Source organism: Nycticebus coucang, chromosome 9 (genome assembly GCF_027406575.1).
Source record: "Nycticebus coucang isolate mNycCou1 chromosome 9, mNycCou1.pri, whole genome shotgun sequence".
Lineage (NCBI taxonomy): Eukaryota > Metazoa > Chordata > Mammalia > Primates > Lorisidae > Nycticebus > Nycticebus coucang.
The window spans coordinates 87,637,677-87,663,608 of NC_069788.1; the positions used below are offsets into that span (position 1 = coordinate 87,637,677).

General features: G+C 44.5%; 1 protein-coding gene and 1 long non-coding RNA gene across 4 annotated transcripts in view; one reads left to right on the top strand and one right to left on the bottom strand.

Moving 5' to 3' along the window:
• AK7 (adenylate kinase 7) overlaps nt 1-25,932 on the bottom strand; it is a 113,407-nt gene that overhangs the window by 52,872 nt on the left and 34,603 nt on the right. The window contains exons 5-9 of the mRNA XM_053602959.1: nt 17,402-17,512; nt 13,076-13,156; nt 8,836-8,924; nt 3,630-3,720; nt 2,416-2,493 (exon numbers count right to left, since the gene is read on the bottom strand). Coding sequence (XP_053458934.1) covers nt 2,416-2,493; nt 3,630-3,720; nt 8,836-8,924; nt 13,076-13,156; nt 17,402-17,512 — 450 coding nt within the window. The remainder of the gene's footprint in view (nt 1-2,415; nt 2,494-3,629; nt 3,721-8,835; nt 8,925-13,075; nt 13,157-17,401; nt 17,513-25,932) is intronic.
• The window catches only part of LOC128594282 (uncharacterized), a 77,490-nt gene that overhangs the window by 46,072 nt on the left and 5,486 nt on the right, over nt 1-25,932 (top strand). Inside the window, exons 3-6 of one of the 3 annotated variants that reach the window (XR_008382527.1) lie at nt 4,008-4,110; nt 14,150-14,270; nt 15,785-15,842; nt 16,524-17,391. This is a non-coding gene — a long non-coding RNA (uncharacterized LOC128594282). Of the gene's footprint in view, nt 1-4,007; nt 4,111-14,149; nt 14,271-15,784; nt 15,843-16,523; nt 17,392-25,932 lie in introns of those variants that run through there. The other 2 variants (XR_008382528.1, XR_008382529.1) reach the window with 2 other exon arrangements.

A 25,932-nucleotide genomic window follows, 5' to 3' on the forward strand; every position in this document is an offset into this window, starting at 1 on the left:
TAAAAGAATTACATTCTAAAGCAAGCTTAAGGATAGCCATGGTGGTTCATGCCTGTAATCCTAACACTTTGGAAGGCCAAGGTGGGAGGATCACTTGAGGCCAGGAGTTTTGAAACTAGCTTAACCAACATAGCAAGAACCCATCTCTACAAAAATTAAAAAAAAAAAATTAACTGGCTGGAGTGGTTGTGCTCAGCAACTCAGAGGCTAAGGCAGAAGGAATGCTTGAGCCCAGAAATTCAAGGTTACAATGAGCTATGACCAGGCCAATGTACTCCAGTTTGGGTGACAAAGCAAAACTCTGTCTCTTTTTTTTTTTTTTGCAGTTTTGGCCGGGGCCTGGCTTGAACCTGCCACCTCTGGTATATGGGGCCAGCGCCCTACTCCTTGAGCCACAGGCACCGTCCAAAACCCTGTCTCTTAAAAAAAAAAAAAAAAATTAAAAGGGTAAGCTTAAAGACCACACTGCATAATTAAAACCTATTGTTTTTTGTTTGTTTGTTGAGACAGAGTCTCACTTTGTTGCTCTCAGTAAAATGCTGTGGCCTCATAGCTCATAGCAACCTCAAACTCTTGGGCTCAAGCAATTCTCTTGCCTCAGTCTCCTGAGTAGCTGGGACTACAGGTACCTGCCACAACGCCCAGCAATTTTTTGGTGGGAATTGTCATTGTTGTTTAGCAGGCCCAGGTTGAGCTTGAACCTACCAGCCTTGTTGTATGTGGCTAGTGCCCTACTCACAGAGCTACGGGCGCCAAGCCAGCTATTTTTTTTTTAATTAATTGTACTTTTATTGTTTTCCAAGTATGTGTTAAACACATACTTACATTTTTTTGTTGAACTTGTTAGAATAATCAGATTCTGTAATAGACGTTAGTTAAAAAATCAATTCATAGGGTGGCGCCTGTGGCTCAGTGAGTAGGGCGCCGGCCCCATATACCAAGGGTAGCGGGTTCTAACCCCGCCCTGGCCAAACTGCAACAAAAAAAATAGCCGGGCGTTGTGGCGGGCGTCTGTAGTCCCAGCTGCTTGGGAGGCTGAGGTAAGAGAATCCCGTAATCCCAGGAGCTGGAGGTTGCTGTGAGCCGTGTGGCGTCATGGCACTCACTGAGGGTGGTAAAGTGAGACTCTGTCTCTACATAAAAAATCAATTCATAGTAGATGATATCACTTGAGATAGCTACATAATAAAATATTTATTTCATATTTCATTGAATAAATGAAAATAAATAAATAGGCTTGGCGCAGCTATTTTTTTTTAATTTTTTTTATTTTTTATTTTATTTTGAGACAGAGTCTCACTATGTTGCCCTCAGTAGAGTGCCATGGCATTACAGTTCACAGCAACCTCAAACTCTTGGGTTTAAGTGATTCTCTTGCCTCAGCCTCCTCAGTAGCTGGACTTTAGGCACTAGCCATAATACCCAGCTATTATTTTGTTGTTGTTGTTGTCATAGTTGTCATTGTTGTTTAGCAGGCCAGGGCCAGGTTTGAATCCTCCAGCCCCAGTGTATGTGGCCGGTGCCCTAACCACTGAGCTATAGGTGCTGAGTGCCTGGCTATTTTTTAAAGACCAAGTCTCTCACTTGCTCAGGCTGGTCTCAAAACTGTGAGCTCAGGCAATCCACCTGCCTTGGCCTCCCAGACTTCTAGGATTACAGGCATGAGCCACCTTGCCAGCCTAAAACCTATTTTTTGTTTGTTTGTTTTGTTTTGTTTAGCAGATTGGGACCTAGTTTGAACCCACAGGCCCCAGTGCACAGGGCTGGCGCCCTAACCACTGAGCCACGGGAGCCCAGCCAAAACCTATTGTTTTTTGTTGTGATGGGACTGGAATCCCAGATTGCTGTTTGAATTTCAGAAAGAGGCCAAAAATCCCCCAAAACAGTACCTATGTTTGTATATTATTTTCCATATGAAACATCTTTCAAATACATTTTATTACCATTACTTCTGAGGGCTTTTTAGAAAAGAAGGCTGCAGGGAAGAGTAAGTTGCCTTAGGGTAGAACATCTGGTGGTACACAGTGAAGACAGGCTTACAGCCAGGCTTTCTTTCTTTTTTCTTTTTTTTTCCCATCATGATAGAGTCTCACTTTGTTGCCCTTGAGTGAGTGCTGTGGTGTCATAGCTTACAGCAACCTCAAACTCTTGGGCTCAAGTGATTCTCTTGCCTCAGCCTCCTGAGTAGCTGGGACTACAGGCACCCACCACAACGCCCGGCTATTTTTTGGTTTGTTTAGTAGGCCTGGGCCAGGTTCGAACCCACCAGCCCAGGTGCATGTGGCTGGTGCCCTAATCACTGAGCTTGGGCACCTGGCCCAGGAGCCAGACTTTCTTTCTGACTCAAGATAACTCAAGAATCAATATTGTTTAGGAAAACAGTTAAAGAACAACAGAAACCTCTTATGTACTAACTGTTAAGTCCTTGGTTAGAGAAGCATTTTCTTTGGGTAATTTCTGGATTTTCCCAGGGCCGGTACTTTTACTGATACACTGTTAGAAGAAAATAGAAATATCATTTGGTTAAGGTTTTATTTTATATAAATTTGAAATGAATATAACTAAATACAAAAGAAAAAAGAAATCCCACCATTAGTGTGAGGTAGTGGAGATAGAAATGAGTACAGCTCAGGCTCTGCTCTCAAGGATCTCAAAGTTTGAAAATGGAAACAGAAGTGTAACCAGATAATTACCATGTGGAACGTGTGCAGCTCTGTGCTATACTCTGAATGCTTGCACCCCCCATCCCATTCATAAATTGAGATCCTCACCCTCCAAGTGATGATAATAGTAGGTGGGGCTTTTAGGAAGGGATTGGGTCATAAGGGTGGAGCTCTCATAAATGGGATTAGTGCCCTTATATAAAGGGACCTCAGAGAGCTCCTTTGCCCTCTTCATCATGTGGAGGATACAGGGAGAAGATAACATCTATAGAGCCAAAAAGCAGACCCTCACCAGACACTGAATCTGCCTTGATCTTAGAACTGTGAGCAATAAATGTATGTTTTTATAAAGTACTTAGTTTGTGGTATTTCGTTATGGCAGTTCCACCAGCCTAAGACATTCTGGGAGTACAGAAGAGAGGCACGTGACCCATGCAGAAAGTAGGACGGAGGTGGGGAGGGTGCAGAGGAAGATGTCTGAGCTAAATCTTAGTGATGAGCAGGGAGTGGCCAGGGGAAGGGTGGGAGAAAGCTGCACTAGCTGAGCCACACGGTGGCTACTTCTGTCAAAGTGGCCTAGACTGGAAGAGGTAGGCCTCACAAATCTAGAGCTCTGGGAAGTGACCAACAGATCTGGTGAACCAGGCCACGTCAGTACTTGGGGTAAGCATCAACTGACACGTTAGTATTCCTGTGTGTCCCTGGTGTATATCTGAGGTGCAATGATCCCTATCTCAGTCGGAGCCCTATGGTGGCCATTCCCATTTCCCTGTGTGCGTGTAAAAGAGAAATTTTGGTAGAAATTTCTCAAAGTATATACTGCAAATGCAGATATCATGTTTGCACTTTAAGAAGATTCTATTTTAGGAGTCCCAGTCTTGTTAGCACAATCGATTCCATAACCACACTTTAGGGGGTAAAACTATTTAAGGTATGTCATAGCTGCATGGGAGGAAACCACTGTACCTTGACTATGTCTTCCAGGGTCTGAACAGATTCATCCACAGCAACCAGGTAGTGATACTTTGGCATGTGGTCTATCACATTTTGTATCACTCTGCAGACCAACATTAAGGAAGGAAAAAGCAAAACAGGTGTAGTAAACCAGAATCCACTGAACACCACCCCCAAGGAGGAAGCACACTGTTTGGTGCTTTAATAAGTTATCTCACTTAATTTCCAGCAAGGTCAGGGTTGGGATTATTAATACTATCTGCGCTGTATAGGTGAGGAAGAGGTGAAAGAGTTAAGTGACATTTCTTGGGCTGAAGAGCTAGTGGGAAAGTCAGAGGGCCAGCACCTGACATCAGATCCTCCTGACTCTGGACCTTGTCCTCTTTCTAGCTTCGTGCTCTGTCTCACAACAAGAACCCCCAACTCCAGAGGACTTCAGTATGAAATCCTGCCCACCTAGTGGCACAGCTGAGTCTCCAAACAATGCTCTGGGGTAGGTGTTTACAAAGTAACACAGATTCAGAAAAGCCATGGCTTTTTTTTTTTGAGACAGAGGCTCACTTTGTCTCCTTCTGGCCCTCTGTGGAATGCTGTGCTATCATAGCTCACAGCAACCTCAAAGTCTTGGGTTCAAGAGCTCCTCTTGCCTTAGTCTTCCAAGTAGCTGGATCTACAGCTGCCTGCCACAACCCCCAGCTATTTTTAGAGACAGGGGTCTCTTGCTCAGGCTGGTCTTGAATTCTTGAGCCCCACCTGGGCCTTCCAGAGTGCTAGGATTATAGGCCAGGCATAAGTCACCCCACCTGGCATAAGCTACGGCTCTTTTAAGGAAGTCACATAGCAACACAGTGACTGAGCCTAGGATTTCCTATTGTGAATGGCTAACACTTTTGAGCGCACAACTCTGTACCAGCACCGTGCTAAGGGGTGTACAGGTGTCATTTCACTAAATTCTCAGAGTAACTGATCATGCAGCTATTATTACTATATCCCTCTCACAAATGAGAAAATTAGACATAGTGAGTTTAAGTAACTTCCAAATTCACATAGCTGGTGTGAGGTAGAACAGATTAGAACACGAATTCAAAGAAACAATAGTGGAAAGAAGTCTATCACTTCTATCTCCATTTTAGCAAAGATAAGTCAAATGCAAACTTCTAAATGTCTACTTCAGATTTATATTAATTTATCAGAATGCTTTAGCTTTTAGCTTCTTCCTCTGTCAAAATATTCAATGATATTTAAAGAAACCTCAAAGAAAAAAATGCTACTTAAAGAGGTCTCTCAAATGTCTAATTATAACAAATTCAAAGATCTCAATTGTCTTTATTTTCAATTCTAGAATTATAACACTTCTTTCCATAAAATAGAATAAATGTTCCAATGAGTTGAACAGAGGGGACTAGTTTTACAGACAGAAAGGGCTAAAGAAAGCAAAACCAAAAAACAAAAAGCAGATTGGTCATTTCAAAGATCTTTTTTTTTTTTTTTTAACGCAGTCTCACTCTGTTGCCCTAGGTAGAGTGCTGTGGCATCATAGCTCACAGCAACCTCAAACTCTTAGGCTCAAGTGAGCCCTTGCTCAGTTTCCTACCAAAGTTACTTTCCTTATAAATCAAGGACAAGGAGAACAATAGAAAATAAGTGTTTAACATCTTCAGTTTACTTTTTGGTGTGAGGATTAAAACATAGGGAACTTCATTATTATGCCTGGGGAGGATGGAAACTGGCCTGTGTGGGAAATTGGCTCTCTGTCTCCTGAGTTCTCAAAAGGTCAGATGACAACTAAGTTTCTGTTTAGGGACTAGAACCTTAGCATGAGTGACTCCATTTCATATGTTGGAGCCTGGTACAGGAGCTTAGTCCAAGACAGCAGCCTCCTTTAATTTTTGTTTTATAGACCCTGAGTCTTTCTGTAACAGGAATAATTTCACACTCTAATGTGTCTGTTTGGAAGTAAGATATTAAGGACTAAGACTGAGTAAGTCATTTTAATAATGTAAAAGATATTTTTACATTTTTGAAACCTGGAAATGTAATAATGTAAATTCTCTCCAAAAAACAAGGGTACATTTTGTTCGCTCCAGGCCGCAGGGTTAACGTTGGCTTGACCCAACATTATAGGGTTATAGGGTTTTTGTTTTTTTTTGAGACAGAGTCTCAAGCTGTTGCCCTTGGTAGAGTACTATGGAATCACAGCTCACAGCAAATTCAAACTCTTGGGCTTACGTGATTCTCTTCCCTCAGCCTCCCAAGTATCTGGGACTACAGGTGCCCGCCACAACGCCTGGATATTTTCTTTTTTTTTTTTCCATTGCAGTTGTCATGGTTGATTTTAGCTGGCCTAGGCTGGGTTCAAACCTGCCAGCCTTGGTGTATGTGGCTGGTGCCCTACACACTGAGGTATGGGCGCCGCTACCTATTATAGGTTTTGTAGCGTCCGAAGCTTATATACAATTTGGAGGAAAATTACATACTTTAAGAAAATAATAAAACAAAAAAAAAATTTTTTTTTTTTTTTTCAGTTTTTGACCAGGGCTGTGTTTGAACCAGCCACCTCTGGTATGTGGGGTTGGTGCCCTACTCCTTGAGCCACAGGCACTGCCCAGGAAAATAATAAAAATTAAATACTTTATGGGCGGCGCCTGTGGCTCATTGAGTAGGGCGCCGGCCCCGTATGCCGAGGGTAGTGGGTTCAAACCCAGCCCCGGTCAAACTGCAACAAAAAAATAGCCGGGTGTTGTGGCAGGCGCCTGTGGTCCCAGCTGCTCTGGAGGCTGAGGCAAGAGAATTGCGTAAGCCCAAGAATTAGAGGTTGCTGTGAGCCGTGTGACGCCACGGCACTCTACCCGAGGGCCGTATAGTGAGACTCTGTCTCTACAAAAAAAAAAAAAAAAAAATTAAGTACTTTAAGAAAATGATAAAAAGTGGGCCCAGGATCTTGAAAAGCTCCCGAGTGTAAGCTTCATTCATTTTCCAATAAACCTGTATATTCAGCTGAGATTGGACTAATTTATCAGTGGACAGTGGATGAGAGAAAGAGTGGGAATCTGGAAACCAAAACCTCAGGGAAATGCAGAAGCTGCTCTCTTCTGGGGGATGAACCACAGGGATGATAGAATGAAGTCTCCGGAACCTGATAATGTAGACAAAAAGAGATGGAGAGGGAACCTCTCAGGGGCCTGCTGAGGGCAACCTCTGCCCACACCAAACATGAAATTAAAGGACAAATCTCAGTCCCTTCAAGGGAAATTCCAGGCACCAAACTAGCCTTGAAATGTAAATGAATAACTTGATAAGCAAGAAGATAGTAAAAAGAACCTCCTAACCAAGTCAAAGTCGCAGGTGTTTTGGTTCCCTATAATCCTAGCCCTCTGGGAGGCTAAGGCAGGTGGACCCCTTGAGCTCAGTAGTTCGAGACCAGCCTGAGCAAGAGCGAGATCCCCATGTCTACTAAAAATAGAAAAAGTAGCCAGGCTTTGTGGTTGGTGCCTGTAGTCCCAGCCTACTCAAGAGTCTGAGGCAGGAGGATTGCTGGAGCCCAGGAGTTTGAGGTTGCTGTGAGCTAGGCTGAGGCCATGGCACTCTAGCCTGGGGCAACAAAGTGACACTGGGTCTCAAAAAAAGAAAAAGAAGAAGGGAAAAGAAACCCCCACCAGAAAAATACTATCACATAGACCTCAGATAAGGAAGAACCAAGGACTGAACTCTGACTGTCCTTTGTTCTAAATATCTTCCTGAAGGCCCTGGAGAGAGCCACATCATGGCCAAAACCAATGTCAAACCTCCATGTAGTGGTTTACGATTTTGTCTGCAACTTCTGCTTTCCTAAAATGTGCCCCTGCTTTTAAAAATCCTTTCTATAAGCTAGTGGGGAGACCAAGTTTTAAGCTTCTGCTGCTTGTTCTTTCTTGGAACCATGCAATAAATTTCTCTTCTCACATTGTCAGTGGTGAGTGGACCCCAGTTCAGTTTGGTAACGCTGATGAACCATAAACACAGTGAACCAGGTCACTGACCTAATTGACCTAATGACCTGGCTCAGGGTCATCAGAGGAGAGAAGTATCTGGACCTGTCTGGGCAAGGGATTTAGATGCTCTGTGTGTACAAAAAAAATGTGTCAGCTCAGTGCCTGTAGCTCAAGTGGCTAAGGCACCAGCTACATACGCCAAGAGCTGGCAGGTTCGAATCCAGCCCAGGCCTGCCAAATAACAATGACAACTACAACCAAAAAATAGCTGGGTGTTTGGGCGGCACCTGTGGCTCAAAGGAGTAGGGCGCTGGCCCTGTATGCCGGAGGTGGTGGGTTCAAACCCAGCCCTGGCCAAAAACTGCAAAAAAAAAAAAAATGCTGGGTGTTGTGGCAGGTGCCTATAGTCCCAGCTACTTGGGAGTATGAGGCCCAGGAGTTGGAGGTTGCTGTGAGCTGTGATGCATGGCAGTCTACCGAGGGTGACACAGTGAAACTCTCAAAAAAAAAAAAAGTGTCAATATGATCTACAATTGTCAAAAAAAAAAAAAATTAAAAAAGCTTCAGGTTTTGAGTTTACCTTCTGGTTTCTGGAGTTTAAGTCTTTGGGCTGGAAATATCAATCTTATCCGGGACAAAGGAATAACAAACTATGTCCTCAGAATGTACATATCAATTTCTTTCTTTTTCAAAATTGGAGGGCATTGTTATTCTACAGATAACCTTTCTAAGAGATGAACCTGGACTTATCAGAAGTGGAGAATTTTGCCTAGGTGAGGTGGCTCACACCTACAATTCTAGCACTGTAGGAGGTCAAGGCAGGAGGATCCCTTGAATTCAAGAGTTGGAGACCAACAAGAGTAAGACCCTATCCCTACTAAAAATAGAAAAACTAGCCGGGCTTTGTGGCAGGTGCCTGTAGTCCCAGCTACTAGGGAGGCTGAGGTAAGAGGACTGCTTGAGCACAAGACTCAGATTGCTATGATGACACCATGGCACTCTACCAGGGTGACAGGGTAAGACTCTGTCTCAAAAAAAAAAAAAATAAGTGTGGAGTTTTTAGATGGTAGGTACTACTTCATTAGATGCAAAATGGAGATGATAGTACCTTCTGTGGAGGGCTGTTGTGAAGAATAAACACAATAACATATGCGAGGGTCTGAGCACTTAGTAAGTGCTCAATAAATGTTAGCCTACAAGCATATCCAGCCATCCTAAGCAAATTATATCTTTGGGAAAACACTTACCCTGCTAGGTCAAGAACGTGAATTCCTGGAATAACATTTGTTCCATCACCAAAAACAGGCAACGCAGGCATATCACCCAACCAAGCCATCTAAAAGGAAGAAAAACAACCCCCCCCCCAGTTATACGTGTATGACTATTATTGTTCACACACAGTACACAGTCAGAGGTATCCAAAAGATGTATCCACTTGCAGAAGTTGTTCCCTCAAGTCCAGGAGATGTTTTAGGAATCAGTCCTGATGAGATTTAGGATCAAATTCTATCTATCAAGAGGAATAAAGTGTAACCTTGGGACTGAACTGCTTTTTGAGAAATCTCTAACCTCCTCAGTCACATTTAGTCTTCACCTGCGTGTTAACTATATAGAGAAAAAATGTTTTCATATTCATATATTTAATTCTTACAAGAAGAAAAGTGAGTTTATCAGTAAATGTGAGGATGGGGAATAACTGCCCTTGGTTCACAGATGAAATGTTTAGTGGGGCGGCGCCTGTGGCTCAGTGAGCAGGGCGCCAGCCCCATATACCGAGGGTGGCGGGTTCAAACCCAGCCCCGGCCAAACTGCAACCAAAAAATAGCCGGGCATTATGGTGGGCGCCTGTAGTCCCAGCTGCTCGGGAGGCTGAGGCAGAGGAATCACCTGAGCCCAGGAGTTGGAAGTTGCTGTGAGCTGTGTTACACCATGGCACTCTACCAAGGGTGATAAAGTGAGACTCTGTCTCAAAAAAAAGAAATGTTTAGTGGATGAAGTATTTTTCGGGAGTTTATACTTGTGGGGAGGCTCTGAACTTGCATTGGGACCTCAATCTTCAGAGCCCAAATCCTGGTCCTTTTCTTTCACTGTTTCAGTAACCAAATAGACACACTGAGTACTGTTTAAGTGTCACACATTACATTATTTTAAATTGTTGTTAAGCGTGAAAGAGGTAGGTGTGGGAACCGTACCGCTGTGTCTTGTAAAATATTTTGGACTTTGGGGAACTGCTGAAGGGCTACATGCAGTGAAGCAGTGAAGTGACACCATTAGGTTTGCTTTCCTTTCCTTGGGAAGGAATGGTGGGAAGTAAGAGTCTGATGGCAGGTGTTCAGGTCAGAGGTGGTTCAGCCTGGCTTCTGGGTGGGGCATGGGAGGAGCAGGGTTGGAGAAGATAGAGAGAGGAGGTTGATTATGGTTCTGGGGATTTTGTGCTGGGTGAGAAGGAGGAAGGCTTTGGATTCTGATTGTGCAGCTGGGTGGAGGTTGGTCTCATTTTCTGCAATGAAACCCTGGAGGAGGAGCAGATCTGGGGATGACTGTGGATATAATCTTGACATGCAAGTGAGGGGCTGAGCAGGCAGTTGGATCTACAGAGCCAGAATTTAGGGAAGAGCTCCTTGCTGGAGACCTAAGTTTAAGAATCATTGGTACAAGTCATGAGAGTAAATACACCAACCCAGGGGAAAAGTATAAAGGGAAAAGACAAAAGGGCCTAAGGCCAAGGCCCAGGAATGCCAATCTTCCATGGTCAGGTGGGTGAGGAGTCTCTGAAAATGAACTGTGAGAAAGAATTTCCTTGAGCTTATCCTCTTTGGCTGTCAAATCTCTTGCACTGAGACGTCAATCAGCCAACCTCTTTTGGCTACACTTTTTCCGTTAACTCCTGCCTCCTTCTTTCTCTGCTTCCTTTTAATAGAAAAATTCCTCAGAATACATTTTTATTTTCATCATCTCCAATTACACTTATTTTCCCTCTAGAACCTACACTTGTCAGACTTTTGTCCTGCCCAGTGCCAAAAAAATCCAGTGGCCAATTCTCACATCTCATCTCCCTTGATTATCCGTAGTATTTAACAAAATCGGTCATGGTTTCTTTTCTTTCTTTCTTTCTTTTTTTTTTTTTTAAAGACAAAGTCTCACTTTATCGCCCTTGGTAGAGTGCTGTAGCATCACAGCTCACAGCAACCTCCAGCTCTTGGGCTTAGATGATTCTCTTGCTTCAGCCTCCCGAGTAGCTGGGACTACAGGTGCCCGGCACAATGCCCGGCTACTTTTTTGTTGCAGTTTGGGGCCAAGTTTGAACCCACCACCCTCAGTATATGGGGCCAGTATCCTACCCACTGAGCCACAGGCACCGCCCGGTCATGGTTTCTTTTTAGAAACACCTTTTTCACTTGGATTTCTTTATATTCCCATCTTGTTTATCCTTGTACCTCCAAGGCACTTTTCTTAGTCATCTTTCCTGATCCTATCTTATCTCCCTGTCACCTCCAATATTGGAATATCCTAAGACTCAATCCTCGGACCTCTTATTTTTCCATATTCATTCAGTTGTCCATACCCTTGGATTTAAATACCAGTCATACCTGACAGCTTCCAACGTTCTCTCTCTAGTCCTGACCATGATTTCCAAACTCTGTGTCCGACAGCCTGCACAGTATCAACCATCTCAAACATGACGTGCCCTGAACTTCCTATCACGTACAAGCCTGACCTGCTGCATTCCCAGTCTTCCTCCTCTCAGTACATGGCAATGCCGTGCTTCCCACGGTTTAGACAAAAATCCTTAAAGTTACCCTTTATTTTCTTTCTGTCTTTCTGTCTTCATAGCCAATCTTTGGACAATCTTATTGACTCTACCTTTAACAGATATCCAAGATGTGAACAATTTTCAGTACCTCCCCCACTTTCATCCATGTCTTAGGCATTGTTCTCCTAACCAGTTTGCCTGCTTCCTGCTTCTGCTCTTGCCCCAACATAGAATATCCTCAACATAGCAGAAAAAGAGCTGTCCTTTTAAACTTGAGACAGATTCCAATGCTTCTGTGCTCAGACAGGGTTTCCCGACTCACTCAGAAACAAAAGGCTGGGCTGACACTGACTCTCCTCCACCTGGTGGACCTCAAGCCCCATATTTCTTCTTGTTTCTCAAGACAACCAGCACACTTCTTTTTTTTTTTTTTTTTCAGACAGAGTCTCATTTTGTCACCCAGGTTAGAGTGCTGTGGCGTCATACCTCATAGAAGCCTCAAACTCTTGGGCTCCACTGATCCTCTTGCCTCTGCCTCCCAAGTAGCTGGACTACAGGCACCCGACACAATGCCTGGTTAGTTTTTTTCTTTTTTATGAGACAGAATCTCATTTTCACTCTGAGTAGGGTGCTGCAGCATCATAGCTCCCCGCGACCTCCAACTCTTAGGCTCAGGTGAGCCTCTTGCCTCAGTTTTTCTATTTTTAGTAGTGTCGGCATCTCGCTCTTCTTCAGGCTGGTCTTGAACCTTTGAGCTCAAGCAATCCACCCTCCTCGGTCTCCCAGAGTGCTAGGATTACAGGCATGAGCCACTGCTACCAGCCATGCTCGGCTATTTTTTCTATTTTTAGTAGAGATGAGGTCTCACACCTCAGTGTCTGGTCTCTGACTCCTGAGTTCAAGCAATCCACCTGCCTCAGCCTCTCAGAGTGCTAGGATTATAGGCGTGAGCCATCACGCCCTGCCCAGCCAGCCCAGCACATTTCTGCCTCAGTTCACTGCATTTACAATTCCCAGTGCCTGAAATGTTCTTTCCAGAAATCAGATTAGCCAATTCCCTCACTGCCTGTTGCCTTCTGTTCAAATGTGGCCTGATAAGAGACATCTTCCTCAGCCTTCATATGTCAGACATAAACTCCTGCCCTCCAACCCGAGCCCAGCTCTCTCCACTTTCCTTTGCTTTGTAGTTTTCTTCAGAGTGTTAGCGTTTGAAACACTTAGTGTTTACTAACTTATTTGTTTATTTATTTATTATTATTATTTTTTTTGGTTGCAGTTTTTTGCTGGGGTTGGGTTTGAACCCACCACCTTCGGCATATGGGGCCGGCACCCTACTCGTTGAGCCACAGGTGCCACCCAACTTATTTGTTTATTATTCATATATCTTTCTTCACCCCCTCAACAATACAAGCTCTATGGGAGCAAGGACTTTATTATTTTACTGAACCCCTAGTACCCAAACGGTTTCTGGCACATGGTAGGCACTTGACCAATATCTGTTTCATTGAATGAAAGGAGATCCATCTTTTTCTATACTATGCTGAGAACCTTGAATACAAGTTGTTAATAATGGGAAAGAAGTGTAGATGGTCATGGTTCATATCCATTCTTTCCTTCATTTTCTGCTATGTACTAGACTAGCCACATCTCAAAGGCACTAATAAATACCTTCAAAGGGTATATCCTTACTGTAGAACACTTTTAAACATTTCACAGTCATTGAAAAGACATACCTTAAAAAAAGTGTGCAAGATACCTCCTTCTGCTCCATACTGAAGTCCAGCAGCAATTACATAAGTTGCAAATTTTTTCGTCTATTATATAAAATATAGAAAGAAGTGTAAACTTAATATTATTAATCATAATGAACAAGATTATTTTAGTAGTTAAAATGAGCACTTCAGGATTTTCACGAACTTTTTCAGGTTACTAAGGTATTGTTAGGATAGAAATAGCATCCCTTAAAGGCATAAACCATACTCTTCACTATTTAGGAATGCCTCTGACCACTAATGGAGGCTGGGTACGGTGGCTCACACCTGTAATCCTAGCACTCTGGGAAGCCAAGGCGGGTGGATTGCTTGAGCTCAGGAGGTCAAGGCCAGCTTGAGCCAGAGCAAGACACTACCTCCAAAAATAGCTGGGCCTTGTGTTAGGCACCTATAGTCTCAGCTACTGGGGAGGCTGAGGAAGGAGAATCACTTGAGCCCAAGAGTTTGAGGTGGCTGTGAACTACAAAGCCATGGCACTCAACCCCAGGGCAAAAAAGTGAGACTGTCTCAAAAAAGAAAGAAAAAATTCCTCCACTCATAACCTTGGAACTATGTGGCCTACATGATGACTAACTAATTCATCAGATTGAAACACTACATTTGGTGCCAGCAGTGGGATTAATAAAGACCCCCTCCCCAACACTATTACTAGATTTTGGAAGGTGAGATGTTGGTACGTTGAAGGAGGGCATGATGAACTGAGAATGGTGCCCACATGGAGATAGGAAATGCCTCTGTGTGGAAGAACTGAGGAGAAATTATATATATATATATATATATATTTTTTTTATAATTCTATTTTAATCAATTTTTTTAGCATTTTTTTTTTTTTTTTTTGTGGTTTTTGGCCGGGGATAGGTTTGAACCTGCCACCTCTGGCATATGGGACCGGCACCCTACTCCTTGAGCCACAGGCGCCACCCGAGGAGAAATTATATTATTTGCAGTTGACCCACATTCCTCTCCATCTTGACCGGTGGATTAGTAGGCAAGAACAAGGTGACCTACTTCCTTGGCTTTTCTGAACTGTACTAGGTAAAGTGACAACAGAAGATTCCCAGAAGGATTTTCAGAGCCTATGGGCTTGAGGTAATCCTGCAGATTCTCACAAATCCCAACCAGATGGGTATGCAGTGGCTTTCCAGGAAGAAATAAGGTAACTGATGAGGTTTGGGGTGTGGGAGTGTGGGGGCTACAAACCAAGAGGAATGAAACAGAGGCCAAAGATTTTATTTTATTTTTATTTTTAGAGACAGAGTCTCACTTTGTTGCCCTTGGTTGAGTGCTGTAGTGTCACAGCTCACAGCAACCTCCAACTCCAGGGCTTAGGCGATTTTCTTGCCTCAGCCTCCCAAGTAGCTGGGACCACAGGCGCCTGCCACAATGCCTGGCTATTTTTTGTTGCAGTTTGGCCGGGGCCAGGTTTGAACCCGCCACCCTCGGCGTATGGGGCCGGCGCCCTACTCACTGAGCCACAGGCGCCATCCTATGTTGTTTTCTTAAAATATTTTATACTCACAGTGTTTGTATTGCTGAAGAAAATGCTTTTTATAATAGGACAGAAAAGCTTGGGGATATTCTAAGTTCCTATTGTAATATCCTCTAAGACCACTAGATGTCATCAGAGAACTATTATTATTACTTATCGCTTAATACAGGTCATCCACTAATGGGAAAGATGTAATGGAAATTTTTTTTTTTTTTTTGTCACCCTTGGTAGAGTGCCATGGCGTCACAGCTTACAGCAACCTCAAATTCCTGGGCTTAAGCAATTCTCTTGCCTCAGCCTCCCAAGTAGCTGGGACTATAGGCGCCCAACACAATGCCTGGCTTTTTTTTTTTTTTTTGAGACAGTCTTACTATGTTGCTCTTGGTAAAGTGCTGTGGCGTTACAGCTCACAGCAACCTCAAATTCTTGGGCTTAAGTGATTCTCTTGCCTCAGTCTCCCAAGCAGCTTGGACTACAGGCGCCCAGCACAACGTCCGGCTATTTTTGTTGTTGTTGTTGTTGCAGTCGTGGTTATTTAGCTGGCACAGGCCAGGTTCGAACCTGCCAACCTGGTTATATGTGGCCAGCACCTTACCCACTGAGCTATGGGCGCTGCCCATGCCTGGCTATTTTTAGAGACCAGGTCTCACTCTGGCTCAGGCTGGTCTCAACCCCTGAGCTCAGGCAACCCACCCTCCTCAGCCTCCCAAGTGCTGGGATTACAGATGTGAGCCACCGCGCCCAGTGATGTAATGGAATCTTTAGAAGTTTGGGGGTTTAGACTAGGCACAGTGGCTCACGCCTGCAATCCTAGCACTCTGGGAGGTCGAGGCAGGTGGATTGCCTGAGCTCAGGAGTTCAAGACCAGCCTTAGCCAGAGCGACACCTTGTCTCTAAAAATAGACAGGCATTGTGGCAGGCGCCTGTAGTTCTAGTTACTTGGAAGGCTGAGGCAAGAGGATCACTTAAGCCCAAGAGTTTGAGGTTGCTGTGAGCTATGACACCATGGCACTCTACCAATGGTGACAAAGTGTGACTCTGTCGCAAAAAAAGAAAGAAAAATCAATGGCTAAGGTTGGGTCAAGAAAAACTCTATTGAATGATGGGGTTTTGGATTCAGGAAAAAAGATTTTTTAAACCCACAGATTTTGTTGGCTAATGGATCTCTATTTGAATTTCAGGCAATATTGTTGTAAGGAGTGAGCAGACAAAGCCGAGAAGTGCTCAGAACAATGCTTGGTAGGTCCTAGTTATGTCATGTTGAGCAAATAACAACCTCGGGAAGCCTCTGTCTTCTTATTCGAAGAATGAGGTTAATGTGCCCTGTTCAGACTTGTTTTCAGAAACAGATTCTGGAAAGAGGGTAAAGATGGCTTCCCACTCTCCCTATTCCAGTTCTCAGTTGTTTGCCTCTTCTGGGCCAAGTGACTTTTTGGACCCACAGAACCCTTGGGTAGATGAGAGCTTCAGCTCAGCTGGGTACTGATAAGGGCTTTCAATCCAGTGGACTGGATGAAAACCTGGACCAGGAACCTAAGGGTAGCACATCACGGGGTCAGCCTGATGCCCAGAGGTCTGGGGATATAAGTATGAGGAAACTAAACAGAAATTCTTTTTTTTTTTTTAGACAGAGTTTCACTTTGTCACCCTCTGTAGAGTGCTATAGCATCACAGCTCACAGCAATCTCAAACTCTTGGGCTCAAGTGATTCTCTTGCCTCACCCTCCCAAGTAGCTGGGACTACAGGCGCCTGCCACAACACCTGGCTATTTTTAGAGATGAGGTCTTGCTCTGGCTCAGGCTGGTCTTGAACCTGTGAGTTCAGGTGATCCACCTGCCTTGGCCTTCCAGAGTGTTTGGATTACAGGCATGAGCCACCACACCTGGCCCTAAACAGAAAAATTTTTTTTTTTTTTTTAGAGCATCAAGCTATCGCCCTGGGTAGAGTGCCATGGCTCACACCATGCCACAGCTCACAGCAACCTCCAACTCCAGGGCTCAAGACATTCTCCTGCCTCTGCCTCCCAAGTAGCTGGGACTACAGGCCCTTGCCACAATACCCCGCTATTTTTTGGTTGCAGCCATCATTGTTGTTTGGCGGGCCCGGGCTGGATTCAAACCGCCAGCTCAGGTGTATATGGCTGGCACCTTAGCCGCTTGAGCCACAGGTGCCGAGCCCTAAACAGAAATTCTTAAAGAGTTAAGATAAAGTACGGTAAAGCTGAGAAAAGTCCTGGCTAGGCAGACAGCCATCGAAAAAGAGGAAACTATTTTTTTTCTCGAGACAGAGTCTCACTTTGTCACCCTGGGTAGAGTGCTGTGACATCACAGCTCACAGCAACTCCAACTCTAGGGCTTAAGCGATTCTCTTGCCTCAGCCTCCCGAGTAGCTGGGATTACAGGTGCCTGCCATCAGGCCCGGCTAATTTTTTTTTTTTTTTTTTTTTTGGTGTAGGTGTCATTGTTTGGCAGGCTTGGGCTGGGTTCCATCCCGCCAGCTCCGGTGTATGTGGCTGTCGCCCTAGCCACTGAGGTACATGAGCTGAGCCAAAAAAGAGGAAACTAGGGTAGTGCCTGTGGTTCAAAGGAATAGGGTGCTGGCCCCATATGCTGGAGGTAGTGGGTTCAAACCCAGACCCAGCCAAAAACTGCAAAAAAAAAAAAAAAAAAAAGAGGAAACTATTACATCATACCTGGACCAGGATTGAATTAATATAGGTGAATGAGGATAAAGAAGCCATTGCAAATTATCTCAAAAGAACTTTTCCTACCCTAATGTTCTATTAGTCCGGACTTACACTTTTTCCAAATTTAAGAACCATTTTTTCTGCATTTATGTGGTCCATAAAATTAGGATGAGGCTTTCTTCTTCGATAATCCTCTTCAGTAAATGGTACTTCTGTATCATCCTATAAGAGAGAAAAAGTGCTGACTGGGTGTATTAGAGCTATGTAAAACTTCTAAACCAAAGATGTATTCCTTTAAGTTCAAATAAAGCTTAAAATGACTGCTTATCTTAACAATGTCTTCCTTTTCTTAAAAATACTTTACCAAGCCAATTTTTATAATTTAAATTGAATCCAAACAAAATTAAAAGTTTAAACAGAGAGAGGCTGGGCAAGGTGGCTCATGCCTGTAATCCTAGCCCTCTGGGAGGCCATGGCAGGTGGATTGCCTGAGCTTATGGGTTCAAGACCAGCCTGAGCAAGAACAAGACCTTGTTTCTAAAAATAGCTGGGTGGGTGGTGCCTGTGGCTCAGTGAGTAGGGTGCCGGCTCCATATACCCATGGTGGCGGGTTCAAACCCGACCCCAGCCAAACTGCAACAAAAAAATAGCCAGGCGTTGTGGCGGGCGTCTGTAGTCCCAGCTGCTCGGGAGGCTGAGGCAAGAGAATCGCATAAGCCCAAGAGCTGGGGGTTGCTGTGAGTCCTGTGACATCATGGCACTCTACCAAGGGCAGTAAAGTGAGACTCTGTCTCCACACACACAAAAAAATAATAAATAAAAAATAAAAAGAGGTGGGTGTTGTGGTGGCTGCCTGTAGTCCAAGCCACTTGGGAGGCTGAGGCAAGAGTTTGAGGTTGCTGTGAGCTATGAGGCCACGGCACGTTCCTGAGGGCAACAAAGTAAGACTCTGTCTCAAAAAGAAAAAAAAGTTTAAACGTAGAGACTTTATTTTGCAGAGATGGAGGCAGGTTGTCACTGTGATTCCATAAAGGTGTTAAATAAACAATTTCTTTTTTTTTTATTGTTGGGGATTCATTGAGGATACAATAAGCCAGGTTACACTGATTGCATTTGTTAGGTAAAGCTCCTCTTGCAATCATGTAATAAACAGTTTCTTAAAAGTTCTTGCAATGTATGTAGTCTTATTTTTTAAATTTAAATTGTTTTTTTTCTATTTTTCATACTGGCCCTTCCCCTGATCAATTGCATGTTAAGAGGAGCATTCCATGTAAAAGTTGCTTTAAAACTAGTTTCTCTAGGTAAGATATCAGCTGACCCTGGAAATCAGTGATGAAAAATATTTCTTGATAGTCTACTCAGCTGTACTTCTTATTCACTCTCACCACAGCTCACTCTCCCAGGCGGTCCCAAGGAGGGCTGCATCTCAAACAATTAAATTAAAATACATTGAAGAATCAAAAGGAAATTTTTTTTGAGACAGAATCTCACTCTGTTGTCCCAGGCTACAATGCAGTGGCATGAGCTTAGCTCACAGCAACCTCAAACTCCTGGGTTCAAAGGATCCTCCTACCTCGGCTTCCCAAGTAGATATGAATACAGGCGCCCTCCATAACACTCAGCTAATTTTATCTGTTTTTGGTAGAGATGGGGTTTCACTCTTGCACAAGGTAATCTTAAACTCCAGAGTTCAAGAGATCCTTCCAAAGCTCGGTGAGTAGGGCACCGGCCACATACACCAAAGCTAGTGGGTTAGAGCCCAGCCCTGGCCTGCTAAACAATGACAACTGCAACCAAAAAATAGGTGGGTGTTGTGGCGGGCGTCTGTAGTCTCAGCTACTCGGGAGACTGAGGCAAGAGAATCGCTTAAGTCCAAGAGTTTGAGGTTGCTGTGAGCTATGACAATACAGCACTCTACTGAGGGTGACATAGTGAGACTCTGACTTGAAAAAAAAAAAAAAGAGAGAGGCTGGGCACGGTGGCTCACGCCTGTAGTCCCAACGAGGCTGGGCGTAGTGGCTCACGCCTGTAGTCCCAGCGCTGTGGGAGGCCGAGGCGGGTGGATTGCCTGAGCTCAGAGGTTCAAGACTAGCATGAACAGCAGTGAGCCAGAGTAAGACCCCGTCTCTACTAACATCAAGAACATCGCCAGAAGAAGAAGAAAATGAACAACAAAAAAGAGTACTTCAAACGAAGAAGAATGAACAAGGAAGTTGAAATTAAAAAAAAAAAAAAAAGAGAGATCCTCCCACCTTAGCCTCCCAGAATGCTAGGATTACAGGCATGAGCCATGGAGCCCAGTTGAATCAAGGGGAAAGTTTGACTCTTCCTACCTGGTTGTTATGTATGAGAACCAGAGCCTGTCATCCGGACTGTTTGGCTGAATCAGGGTCACCTGGTTACCCCTCTTTACTCACACATACAGAAACAAGGACTAGCAAGCCCTTTAAAAATAGATGGATGCTAAGGGAAGGGGGAACCCCGTGTATATTACGATTCTCCTACTTGGGTGGTGCCTGTGGCTCAGTTGGTAAGGTGCCGGCCCCATATACCGAGGGTGGCGGGTTCAAACTCGGCCCTGGCGGAACTGCAACAACAAAAAAAGAAAAAATAGCCAGGTGTTGTGGCAGGCACCTGTAGTCCCAGTTACTCGGGAGGCTAAGGCAAGAGAATCGCTTAAGCCCAGGAGTTGGAGGTTGCTGTGAGCTGTCTGATGCCACGGCACTCTGCTGAGGGCCATAAAGTAAGACTCTGTCTCTACCAAAAAAAAAAAAAAAAAATTCTCCTACTTACTGAAATTAATACAAATGAAAATATCCCATTATATTTACCCTTCTTTTATATCAAAGCTGATTCTTATGCAGTTTTGTATGTGTTTGGATGCTTTTGGCTACACATATCAGAAAATCAAACTCAACAAGACTTAAACACCAGAGGATTTGTCATCTCCCACAGTAACATCCTGAGCAGGGTGGCTCCAGACAGTCTGGGCTGGCCTAGCTCTGCTCTTCTGATGCTCTCTGGGCTCTGCCTCCCTCTAGGTATGGCTTTCCTGTTCAGGATTATAGCAAAACTGATAGCACCTCCAAGCTTCATGTCTAGATTTGACAATGTCTCCAGAGAGAGAAAGGCTGCATCTTTCGTGAAGTCTCAGGGAGAGACCCTTCCTGGAAGTCTCCTGGCCAACTGTCCTCTGTGCCAGAGACGAAACCAAGCTTGTCTCCTGGCACACAGCTTGACCACATATCCCAGGCTCCCTTGCAATCAGTGAGGCTGTGGGACTAGGTTTCAGTGGAAGGAATTTGCAGAGGTGATGGTCACCTCTTCCAGGCCGGTTCATAAAGCTTTCTTTTTTTTTTTTTGTAGAGACAGAGTTTCACTTTATAGCCCTCGGTAGAATGCCGTGGCATCACACAGCTCACAGCAACCTCCAACTCCTGGGCTTACGCGATCTCTTGCCTCAGCCTCCTGAGTAGCTGGGACTACAGGCGCCCGCCACAACACCCGGCTATTTTTTTTGTTGTTGTTGTTCTTGCAGTTTGGCCGGGGCCAGGTTTGAACCCGCCACCTTCAGTATATGGGGCCAGCGCCTTAATGACTGAGCCACAGCCGCTGCCCCATAAAGCTTTCAATGTGTGATTGTTTATGTTTCTCCCCCCTCGTCAGACTTCAGGCAGGAGTGCACATCAGCCCTGGCAGGAGGCCGAGCTATCGGAAAGGAACCCGGATCTTGAATCAGAGTTGGGAGGAGTCTTACTTGATTATCAGGAACACCTGTTCAACATTTTACACCATGCTGAAGTCATATTTTGGGAGGTTTGTTTGTTACATCCTCACCTCCCAGAATTGAGTTGTATGTCCATCCCTTAGCCAATCATTAACAAGAAGAATGGGACCTCGTGGGTGGTTTGGATCAATTAGGATTTTCCCCTAGAGCTGGAGACAGAGGCTCCCTCCCCTGGATCTCATGGGCAGTGTAGCCACCTGAACAAATCAAGGTTCTGCTGGCGAGGAGGACAATAGGGCAGCTGTCGGGGAACCAGCAACATCTACAACAACGTAAGGTTCATTTTTCTCTTCTGAGTTGCATCATGGAGTCTTAGCTTTTTACTGATGGACTTACCTTTGGGAAACTGACTAAACAAAGACCTCAAGTGGCTTACTCCTTTGGCCAAAAATCGTTCTGCTTCCTCTAAGAAGTCTGAAGTAAAAATCAGTAAAAACTTGGGGCTGTGCTGCCTAATGGTCTCAAACCCTGTTCAAGATGTACAAACTCAGGCCTGGCCTAGTGGCTCATGCCTGTAATCCTAGCACTCTGGAGATCCAAGGCAGGTGGATTGCCTGAGCACACCAGTTCGAGAACAGCCTGAGACAGAGCAAGACCTTGTCTCAAAAAATAGCCAGGTGTGGCTGAGTGCGGTGGGTCATACCTGTAATCCAAGCACTCTGGAAGGCAGAGGTGGGTGAATTGCTTGAGCTCACAAGTTTGAGACCAGACTGAGCCGAAAAGCAAGACCCTGTTTCTACTAAAAATAAAAAAAAACTAAGGCAAGAGGCTCATTTGAGCCCAAGAGTTTGAGGGGGGCTGAAGCAAGCGAATTGCTTGAGCCCAAGAGTTTGAGGTTGCTGTGAGCTATGACGCCATGGCACTCTACCCAGGGGGAACAGCTTGAGACTCTGTCTCAAAAAAAAAAAAAATAAAAAGTACAAACTCATCTAATTTCAACTAATCATAATGTATCCTAGCAGGAAAGAAATTGCATACCCAAAGTGGGTAATTTGAAGAAAGTTTAATTAATAGGAATTTTTACAAAAATGTTAGCAGGGCGTAGGGAAACCACATAGCCAGGAGCCAAAATAGGGCGCTCTATACCACTCATAGGTCCAAAAGTATTTAGGGACCAAATGATGATTAGAACCTCTAGGTAATGGGAAGTGGCTTGGGTTGAGGGACTCAGCCCACTAGCAGCCAAAAGTAGCTAGGGGAATAAATACCCTGATCTCAAGCTTCTGGATTCCCCCATCCTCTCACCAGCACTCCCATTGGCCAAATAGAACTGGGGTGGCTTTTTTTTTCAATAGAGTCTCACTATGTCACCCTCGGTAGAGTGCCGTGGCCTCACACAGCTCACAGCAACCTCCAACTCCTGGGCTTAAGCGACTCTCTTGCCTCAGCCTCCCAAGTAGCTGGGACCACAGGCGTACGCCACAACGCCCAGCTATTTTTCTCTTGCAGTTGTCATTGTTGTTTAGCTGGCCCAACAGGCATCAAACCCACCACTCTCGGTGCATGTGGCCAGCACTGTAACTACTGTGCTACGGGCGCAGAGCCTGGGGTGGCTTTCTGATCTGGACTGGACTACAAGGTCAGAGCAAGATGAAGAGATCTGGAGGCATGGATGGAAAAATCTCTAGCACATAGAATTGTTTATATACTACTTAGCTTCTCCCAACTTGGCTAGTGGGGAACCCTCTTTCTCCTTTCAGCACTGCCTGTGCTGTCTCTGAAAATATCTTAGCTTTCTAGCATCAAAAATATGTTCCAGGCAGGTGCAGTAGCTCATGTCTGAATCCCAAGAGGATTGCTTGAGGTCAGGAGTTTGACCAGCCTGAGTAGTATAGTGAGCTCCTACCTCTACAAAAAATTAAAAAGAAGAAATGCTAGGTGGTATGGTATACACCTGAAATCCTAGGCTTTGGAGGCTAAGCCAGAAGGATCACTTGAGCCCAGGAGTTTGAGGCTTCAGTGAGCTATGATTGTGCCACTGCACTCTAGCCCAGGTGATAGAATGAGACCCTGTCTCTAAAAACAAACAAACAAACAAAATACAATATGTCCAGGACTATCCAGATTTTTTTTTTTTTTTGAGACAGAGTCTCACTTTGTTGCCCTCGGTAGAGTGCCAGTCATCACAGCTCGCGGCAACCTCTAGTTCTTGGGCTTTAGGCAATTCTCTTGCCTCAGCCTCCCAAGTAGCTGAGACTACAGGCATCTGCCACAACACCCTGCTATTTTTTTGTTGTTGTTGTTGGAGTTTGGCCAGGGCCTGGTTTGAACCCACCACCCTCGGTATATGAGGCCAGCGCCCTGCCTCCTGAGCCACAGGTGCCACCCGACTATATAGATTTTTTTTTTTTTTTTTTGTAGAGACAGAGTTTCACTTTATGGCCCTAGGTAGAGTGCTATGGCATCGCATAGCTCACAGCAACCTCCAACTCCTGGGCTTAAGCGATTCTCTTGCCTCAGCCTCCCAAGTAGCTGGGACTACAGGCGCCTGCCACAACACCAGGCTATTTTTTTTGTTGTAGTTCTGCCGGGGCCGGGTTTGAACCCGCCACCCTCGGTATATGGGGCCGGCACCTTACCGACTGAGCCACAGGTGCCGCCCCGACTATATAGATTTTTTACTCACCTAAGACATGGAATCAACTACCTACCACAGGGAAAACAGTGTTAGAAACTAACAGTTTTATATCAGGGATATAAGGGCTGCTTTGGACCATTTTTCATAGTGACAGAGCTGAAGATGTATCTTTCACAAGGTCATAATTTTTCTTTCCTCTTTTTTTTTTTTTTTGAGACAGAGTCTCACCATGTCGCCCTTGGTAGAGTGCTGCAGTGTCACAGGTCAAACTCTTGGGCTTAAGCGATTCTCTTGCCTCAGCCTCCGGAGTAGCTGGGACTACAGGCGCCTGCCACAACGCCCGGCTATTTTTTGGTTGCCGTTGTCATTGTTGTTTAGCAGGACCAGGTTGGGCTCGAACCCACCAGCCTCTGTGTATGTGGCCAGCACCCTACTCACTGAGCTACAAGCACTGAGCCAACAAGGTCATACTTTTCCAAAAATTTTTCCAATTTATTAAGTTAGTGACTACGACTTAGAATTTGTTTCCTTGCTGTTAAGACTTCCTATGATGATACTGAGGCAATATTATCGAAACTGAGAGGAAAGTGGGGAGGATTTATTGAGTTCTCAATAGTTCTCAGTCCCAGATACTCAGTGGCATCTCTGTCCATAGATTTCACAAACCACTGTTTATATCTTTTTTTTTTTTTTTTGGTAGAGACAGTCTCACTTTATGGCCCTTGGTAGAGTGCCGTGACATCACACAGCTCACAGCAACCTCCAACTCCTGGGCTTAAGCGATTCTCTTGCCTCAGCCTCCCGAGCAGCTGGGACTACAGGCACCTGCCACAAAGCCCGGCTATTTTTTGGTTGCAGTTCAACCGGGGCCAGGTTTGAACCCGCCACCCTCGGTATATGGGGTCGGCGCCTTACCGACTGAGCCACAGGCGCCGCCCCACTGTTTATATCTTTATAGCAATTTACTCTTTCTGATTAAGGAAACTGGATCCTATTACTTGCAACCGAAAGTCCTACTCAGCTCACACCAACTTCAAATGGATGCCAAGATGTTCCTCTCCCTTCAATTAGACTTTTTGGGGATAGACTTGTCTTGTATAGTCAATCTTGTTATATCCATACCTCACCTCCTCCTCATTCCTTTGGATTATTTAGAAGCAAATCTCAGACAGTGTCATTTATTATTTTATTAATTTAATTAAAGCTGAATTTATCCATTTCTAAAATATATATATATTGTTTTAATTTTATTATTATTTTTTTTTGCAGTTTTTGGCCAGGGTCCGGTTTGAACCCGCCACCTCCGGTATATGGGGCCAGCGCCCTACTCCTTTGAGCCATAGGCGCCACCCCCCATTTCTAAAAAATATTTAGCTGTATTTGTTTTTTTCTGAAAAATATTTTCCTATAGAATTCTATAATTTGTATTAAAAAATTAATGCTTTTCTTTTTAATTTCAGTTATGTAATCCATAACTGGATTACTTAATTATGGAAATGACTTTTTATGGGGTATGATGCAGAGAATTTTAGGAAGTGATGGAAATACTCTACATCCTAATTATTGTGGCGGTTGTACAACTATCTGTACTTGTCAAAATTCAACACTGTACCGAGGGCAGTAAAGTGAGACTCTGTCTCTACAAAAAAAAAAAAAAAAATTCAACACTGTATAGTAAAGGGGGTTAACTTTAATAGATCATCATTAGCCATCAGAGAAATGCAAATTACAAGTACAGTGACAGTATGGGGGCATGTGAAAAGGACACAAGCTAACAGAAGAACCGTCCTCCCCTGTCTTCTTTGAGAAACCATCTCTTCTTCACTTTCAGTCCATTCATTGTATGGGGCACATTGTCTCTGGCTCTAGAAGTGGGTTATACGGTCCCAGGTCTGGCCAATCAGAGCACTACTTTCCCTGGCCATAGCTGACTGCTTCACTTAAGACCCAGCAAATGGCACTTTCCATTTCTAGGATGGGTTGTGACCTAAGTGGGAAAAGTAAATTGAAGCTCCAGGGCTGTGTGCTGGGGAGCTGCTGACAGCCAGGGGATGGGGGAGCTTACTGGAGAATGAAGCCTACTTGGAGGAGAAAAGAAACTATGCAAGAGAGGACAATAAGTTAGCTGTGAGGATACCGTGTAAGCTCTAGTGTCTAAAGTCCTTTACTGGACTTACCATTATGTGGCTCAATTCACCATTTTGCTTAAGTCATTGGGGACAATGAGTCAGAAAACGAGCACAATGGCCAGCTTGTCCAATGACCAATGATTGCTAC